Source organism: Poecilia mexicana, unplaced genomic scaffold, assembly GCF_051168715.1.
Source record: "Poecilia mexicana isolate PSO_F unplaced genomic scaffold, ASM5116871v1 scaffold_4, whole genome shotgun sequence".
Lineage (NCBI taxonomy): Eukaryota > Metazoa > Chordata > Actinopteri > Cyprinodontiformes > Poeciliidae > Poecilia > Poecilia mexicana.
In genome coordinates this window covers 22,565,427-22,573,315 of record NW_028263373.1, presented here as the reverse complement: position 1 = coordinate 22,573,315, position 7,889 = coordinate 22,565,427, and the positions used below count along the sequence as shown (strand labels likewise).

General features: G+C 39.7%; 1 protein-coding gene across 2 annotated transcripts in view; it reads left to right on the top strand.

Annotated features, from left to right (window-relative positions):
• Positions 1 to 3,309: 3,309 nt before the first annotated feature.
• The window catches only part of dennd1b (DENN/MADD domain containing 1B), a 138,473-nt gene continuing 133,893 nt past the window's right edge, over positions 3,310 to 7,889 (top strand). For both annotated transcript variants that reach the window (XM_014999583.2, XM_014999582.2), the window contains exons 1-2: positions 3,310 to 3,737; positions 5,739 to 5,803. In XM_014999583.2, coding sequence (XP_014855069.2) covers positions 3,721 to 3,737; positions 5,739 to 5,803 — 82 coding nt within the window. In that variant the 5' untranslated portion in view covers positions 3,310 to 3,720. The remainder of the gene's footprint in view (positions 3,738 to 5,738; positions 5,804 to 7,889) is intronic.

Below are 7,889 nucleotides of genomic sequence, written 5' to 3'. Positions count from 1 at the left end.
TTCTTATTGGTTACAATGGTACAGCTTTGTTAGCGTCTTCGTCACTCAGCCCTGGTTTACCATCTCACTGAGAAACGACACTGGTGGCGAGTCAGGAGTTGAAATTGCAAGCATGCCAAGTATTGTTTCATTTCAATGGATTTGCTTTCACAAGGGGGTTAGTTACACTTTTATGTTCAAGTGAACATAAAAGATTTTTGAACTTTTACATTTAAAAATCAAGTCAGTGTTGTTTTTGTGACGCATTAGTGTCTGGGGTTTAATGGCACTGATTTGCATTTTGAAATGACTGAACAGGATTTATTAAGCTGAAGCAATAGAGCATTTGTACTCCTATTTGATCTCATGGACCTTTAGAAGAAGAGTACAGATATTTTATACACCACTGAAATAGGAAACCAAATGCAGGTTCGGCTTTATAATAATGCTTTTTCAGGCAGAAGTTGAAAAAACGGGTTTTGGGGGCCCGTTGTGACATACCAACTGGATTGGCCTTGAATTTTTTAAATCCATTCTCATTGCCATAATTGATAAAATGGATATATTGACCGTACTCTTATGTTTGTGTTTGTGAATGTTTGTCCATTTCAACACCAGCCAAACTTTGGGTGGAAGCTGGGAAGTCTGAGACTCTCTGTCCATGATTATTACAATGTAAACATCATTACACGGGCATCAAATGTGGTGGACATGTTGTTGAATCTGTTGCCTAGCAGCAAGAATGCCCTGGATTCTTTTTGGAGCTTGCATTTTCTCTGAGTGCATCTATGTTTTTTTTTTCTTTCTTTCTGTTTACTCTGGCTTCTTCCCATCACCCCAAAACTTGCATGTCAGGTTAATGGGCCACTCCAAAATGTCTGAAAGTGTGTGTGTGTGTGTGTGTGTGTGTGTGTGTGTGTGTGTGCGTGCGTGCGTGCGTGCGTGTGTGTGTGTGTGTGTGTGGGTGGGTGGATGGCTGTTTGTCCTGTGTGTTTCTGTGTTGGCCTCTGGCCCTCTGACAGAAGGAATTAAGTGTTTGTAACGTATGGCCACTGATAATCTTGGCACACCAAAACATAAACCATGATCTTTTTTTAAAAATCATCTGATATTCTACAACATATCTACCAACTCAATAGTCATAAATTCCTGTTTTCAAACATCCATTAGTGATTTCATATGTGTGTAACCTGCTGAGCCCCTGGAAGTTTGGTGTCCAGGAGTCATGGGAGGACGATCAAAGAAGGCAAACATGTTACATAGGTAAATGTGTTTTAGATTTGTGCATAAAAAGTAAGAAATTAAAATGGTTAGAGTGGTGGATGTGTCTTTTGTGGGTTGTAAAGCTTAACCTTCCTGGTGATGTCTGCTTGCAAAATGTGGAAATGTGTAGAAAATGCATAGATAATATAAAAAATAAGATTACACACTATTGCATTGATCAATTATGACATATATTCTCCATCAATAAACATTATTTTCATTGTATTAATACTTTAACTATTTGCCACATAGATCCATTTAGATGCCATGAACATTACTCAGAGTTGCTCCAGGTTTGCCAGTTGCGATGCTAATCTCCCATTTCACCACCTCCCAGTGGTGATCTGACAACCTGTGACCGTGGAATGATGCTGATGAATTCAAGACTCATTGGACAGGGCAACATTTTGCCAACCTGTCAGATTTGAATAAGTCTGAGGGCATTGTAGCCCCGTTTCCTCACCGACAGGAGAGGCACCCAGTGTTTTCTTCTGCTTCAGGTTCAACATGTTGTGCATTTAGAGGCAGCTAGAGGGGGTATTCTACATACCATGATTTTAAAGAAGTGGTTAACAGCTCCTCACTGAATAGTTCCTCTTTTTCAGACCATTCTCCTTAAACCCAAGAGGTGGTATTCCTGTAAAAGGTGCAGTTTGATTTTGCTACATGCATGCTCAGGATGAGGGATTGCAGTAAAGTCAACGACAACGCGCATGTGACTGTCCACTGTCGCTGCGTGCTTATCCAAAAAGATAGAATACTGTGAGTCAGTGACTGGATACATTCTGCTGGGTTTCCTTAGATTGAAGACATTTTAAATCAATTTGAATAATGAAATGGTTTTACTCCATTTTTTGACTATCAGGATCAATTTGAATGTATGTATGATTGGACTGAACTGATCTTTTTTCGTAAAGTGCCTTGAGATAACACATGCTGTGAATTGGCATTGGATAAATAAACTGAATTGAATGAGCTGTGCATGAAAATCCCAGTAGATTAGAGGTTTGTACTCTGAGGAGCCTGCCTGTCACGTTCAGTCTGAATTTCAAACAAGAGATCTGGACTCTTCATATCTCGATGCTTAAAGCCACTGAATCGCTTCCATTGATTTGCAGTTTGGGTTGGCAAGGAGCTGAACTGGTTTGCTTATATCGGAAAAATCTGCCCAGTGAATGTATGGCACTGTTGCCTTGCAGCAAGAAGGTCCTGGTTCTTTCTGCATGGAGTCTGCATCTCCTCTCTGTGTATGCATTGATTCTTTCTGGGTACTTCTGCTTCCTCTAACAGTCCAAAAATACATGGCCGGTATGTTAACTGGCCTCTCTAAATTGCACATAGGTTTAGTGTGTGAATGCATGTGATGGACCGGTCCCCTCACCAAACGACTGCTGTAGGTAGACACCAGAATGATGGATGGTCCCATACATGTAAACTCCATGCAGAACGACACCAACCCAGGATTCAAACCCAGAACCTTCTTGTTGCAAGGCACATGCACATCATTCCTGAGGATATGGATGTATAATGATTTTAAAAAATAATTTTATTATTGCAAATATTTAACTGCTTGAACTTATTAAATTCTGAACATAGTGACACAATCACAATGATATTCTAATAATTGAATATTTTTATGTCATAATCTTACAGTATATTATTATTATTCTGATTATTATGATTATTATTATTATTGCTATTATTGTTAAGATAGTTGTTTCTTTTCATATCTTTTAAGACTTTTGGAACTTTTTTGTGAACCTCTATATATATCTGATGCTGCTGTTACGCCTGAAATTTCTCTGTATGAGCCAGTAGACGCTATTTCTATGCGATAATTTAATAATATAGAAACTGAATTATGTAAATAAATTCGTGTAAAATATAACAGATTAATAAGCTAAAAAAGATAAACACTGCAAAGAACAACTTTGCTCTACATAGCAGCACCTGCACCGCTCCTGTAGGAGCCAGCGCTGAGGGCTACAATATTATTGAGCTAATATTAGTGTCATAGGGAAGCCCCTTTTTATAAGAGGCATGAATCACATGGTTCAGGTCTGCTGCTGCATCATCATCCTCCTCATCCTCCCTGTTACTCATCCACAGTGGAAGCAGGACGCTCGCGGGCAGCAAGGTGCTCATCTGACGTGCCGACGTCACCGGGTCTTTGACAGCACTTCCTGGAGTGGTGTTTGTTGTGGGAAACAGCCCCGGTGCTGCTGAGCTGAACTGGGGAATTAGGCCACATACACGGCAGGAACAGACGCGACACGCCGTTGCTTCGCTCCCACCTTCAAACATGTGGTCGCGACTGCCTTTGACCGCTACCAGATAATAAGGACAGAGGAGAAAAGAGAAAAGGGGTACGCTGGAGAGAAGGACGAGGTGGAAGAGGAAAAAAACAACAACATATTCTCAGAGCAGCACAGCAGAGCCGCCGACAGCACGGAGCTGTCGCGATGTTGTAACTAAACCATGGACAGCAGGATAAAGTAAGACCCCGGAGTTTCTTTTTTCATTTCTCTCCGTGTTCTCCCCTCTACCACCATTCAAACTGCCAAGCTAACGGCTAATGTGCGGCGGTTGAGCCAGGCAAGGCAAGGCAAGGCACGTAGCGTTGACTCGGAGCTGCGGGAGAAATGCGGAGGAATGTTCGGCGTAATTCGAGTCCTCTCCAGCCGCGGATTTAACGGCCGAGCCAGCTGGCCCAGACAGCATGTGGGTCAGTCTGTGGCTGTCTACTAGCTGACCACCAGTTAGCAGCTCTGACAGCCAAAAGCAGCAGGCGCATTCAAATAGGAAACACGAGCAAGGTCCAGATAATGGTGAAATTAGAGAACTTCTCTTTCTTAGATAACCAGCTCTCACTCGGTACGTTTTAATTTCAAAATAACGTCGAAAAGTTAACTTATTTGGCTGATTTAATTCAAAAAGTTTTACGTCATCACAGAGTAATATATTTCACTTATTTATGTTAAGAAAAATTAATCTTGCATAGTATGAATTAAAAAAATAAAGTGTTTCTCTATATCAGGGATGTCAAACTCATTTCCATTGTGGGTCTTCCAAGAATGTCTTCAAAAGGCTGGTTTTGATAAAAAAATGTATTGATAAAACTACCCATGAATAAGCTGCTTAAAAATAAAAATCTTTTCACATTAATGTAATTTGGAAGTTTGCAGATAAAAACTGCTTTGATTTGATTCATATAATAATATTTAAGAACAAAGCTGTTATCTTAAAGTCCTGTTCCTGTGACTCTTTAGAGTCTAGAGGGCCACATAATAAGCTATGGTGGGCCGGATTTGGCCCCTCAGCCTCGAGTTTGACACATACTCTTTACTGCACATAATACGCACTTAACAGTTAGACATGGCTCCTTTTGCATGAATTACTGCTTCAGTGCAGTGCTGCATGCAGATGATCAGCCTGTTGTGCTGCTGTGGCAGCAATTTGCAGCTCCAGAGTCACACTAGGCTCTTAAAAACCAAATAAGACATATTTTTGGTTTTAAAAGCAATAAGGATGGGTGGCTTAGCAGCTCCTCCACTCAAACTGTGTTTTTATATTGTTGAGTGGGCTGAATATCTTTCTTCCTTTTCTCTTTGCTTATTTATTGAAAGCTGGCTTTATTCACTCAATATTTTTTTTCCTTTGACAAAAATAGGTGATTAATTTTATTCTAACTGAAAACAGAAATAAATATATAATTTAAGTTTTTGTGGCACTAGTGGCCTTTATTTGTTAGTAGCTGGACAGGAAGAAGGGCAGAGAGAGGACAGGAAGACGTGCCATGAACGGCCTGGAGGCAGGAATCGAACCGGCGAACAACTGCATTGAGGACTGTATGTGGTGCTTCTGCTCGACCGAGTCTGAGCTGTTTTCACCCAACTTCCAAAATAACATCTCATTTATTTTTTTTATAGCTCTAGGTACATTTTCAGGGCATAAAGTGGCTCTTTGAAATGAAAAGGTTGCTGGCCCCGACCTTTGACCCCTATACATGGTTCTCTCAAAGCAGGGTGGTACTTTTACACTGTGTGGGCAGAGGGGGTTAACACTTTGGGCTGCGTTTGGTGGTTCTAGGAACAGTGACTCGTTTATGCCCTTTTCCCACCAGTTTTTCCCTTCCACTAAACTTTCTATAACACTGTTGGATATAGCAGTGTATGAATAGCCAGCTTTACAGCAATAGCCTTTTATGTCTAATTCATGTCTCCTGGACAACTGTGAAGTCACTTTTTGAATTGAAATAATTGAAAACTAACTTCTAATTTATTGAGCTGTGCTTGTGTGACTGAACTGCTGCCAGTATTGACATTCTCTGCTCTGGTAAAGTAGGACAGATCAAGACTTTTTTTCTTTAAATAGAAGTACACAGGCAGCCTGATGCATTCCATCTTCACCACAGATGTGGGTTTTTTTTAATGCTGAATGCAAAGTTAAAATTAATTTGTTATTTTTCTTTTAATGAACTGTTTAATTCTTTGCAGGGAGAACCCAGAAAGAACATTCGATCTGGTAGTACAAGTGGCGTGCCCATCGTCTGAAAATGAGGGTAGGTGATGTCAATATTTCCATTCTTAATATTTGGATTGTGTGTCATCTCCTTGGTGTGTGCATGTGCTGAAAGTTTATGAAGCTTTTCATCCATAGAGCTACAGCTGAAACATATATACACTTTCAATTATTTGAAAGTTTAATTACCACAAGCTTTCCATTAATATTATAACCTTTGAATAAAAACAACACAGTTTCTTGGTTCTCACACAAACAACTATTCTAATCATTTATCATTCTAAAGATGCTGTAGTGGGCTGTTAAAATAAAGAGCAGTATTTTTCCAGTTTGATTGCCATTCGTATAAACAAAATGTTCAGAAATAACTTGAGCTAATATAGCAGATATTAGCTCAAACTTAGCATTGATTCTGTCGGTGATAAGTGTGTTAGCACAACCTCAATGGCCACAGTTTATAGCTGCTGTTTTTTCTTTATGTAAATCAGCTACTAGGGGCACATTAACTTTGTGTACAATTTCTGAAAAGCAAATGTTTGCTGTAAATCTGTTATGTTTTTGATTGTTGACACATAAAACATATTTCCTGTTTGATGCTGTTTCTTCTAGGCTTGAATGATTATTTTCACTTTTCCTTCAGACTTAAATGAATTGATTGTTTACCAACAATAATGCCATAAGCATCTTCATGTGTATCCACGAGGGCTTTTTTTTTTTTGCTTCTCTGTGTTTCCAAAATATATTATTATCCTCCAGCCTTTAATTATGATAATTGTTCAGCTTTGCAGTCAGAGTGCCATGTAATTTCAGTGAGCATTTGCTGAATGCACTTGCACATTATCTTAAAGCAAGACACCAAGTGTCACCGAACTTCAGTGCATGACTGAGTGGGTTTTGCACAATGAGAGTAGTCATTATAACTGTTCTGTTGTTATGCTTGTGTTCACTCAGTCAGGATCCAGAGGACAAGAAAAGGTCAGGACTGAGTTCAAACGAAAAACCTCAAATGTCAATAAGTTAGCTTTAACATCTTGCTCTGAGACTGATCAAGTAGATATATAGTTTATGTATTTAACAAATGTCTTGAGTTGAAGTTGGAAGTTTTATTTTTGTAGCTGTTACCCCACAAAAATGCTTTAGAAATCACATTATTGGGTCAGAAAGCTGCTTTACTGTTCTGCTGTTTGCATTAATAAAATATTCCATCGCTGGTGCCCAGAGCTTTTCTGGGAAACGACCGTGGCTCATAAGGAACAACGCTGTGTTCTACCTTTTCATGGATATGGAAATTAAAATATATATTTCACATCAATATCCACCATCCCTCATCAGTTGAATATTGTGTAAAAACATTTTTGTTGCACATTACACCCACTGTCTTCTTTTGCCCGCTCAGAGGACTGGATTTAAAGAGGTGTTATTGGATGGCTCACTTGGGCAGCTGCTGGCCTGACTAGGGAAGGCTGAAAGTTGTCCTTGGATGTATTTCTCATATTGGATTTTCAAACCAAACTCATAAACCGCCGGATTGCGCAGTAATAACTGACTTCCTTCTTGTATGATCCGGGGTCAGGCTCATATCCGGACTCCCTGTTCCCCAGAGCAGACGGAGCAGAGAGCAAGGCTTGCACTCTTCAGGGAAATCGTATTCTGCTCAGTTATTTGCCCAAAGTGCTGGTTCTGCTCAGAGTTCTGATTGGATCTAAAACTTATCAGTTGAGGAAGCTGTTTGTGAGCTAACTCTCAGGAGGGGCTTATGGTTGCGGTGGTCAGCGTTTGACAAGAAGCAGTTTCATTTACTCCAATGAGGAATGAATCACTTCTCCAAAAAATTTGGATCAGTTTCAGTTTCTTTGACTTAACCTCAACTAGTGTTTATGAAGTAGAACACTTCTTGGGTGTTAAAACGATTCTCAAAATTATTTTAACATCTTAATGACCTAAACGTAAAATATACCCGTGTAATTTTTCTGTAGCCTTGCTTGCATTTTTTTTTTTTTTTTTTGTCTCAACGCTACGGTGAGCTTCTATTGAGAGCGAAGTGGGTTAGCGTTATGAGTCATAATCAACAGACCCTGGACACACTGTGAAACCTCCACAAAGTCACACACACCACACACCAGCAC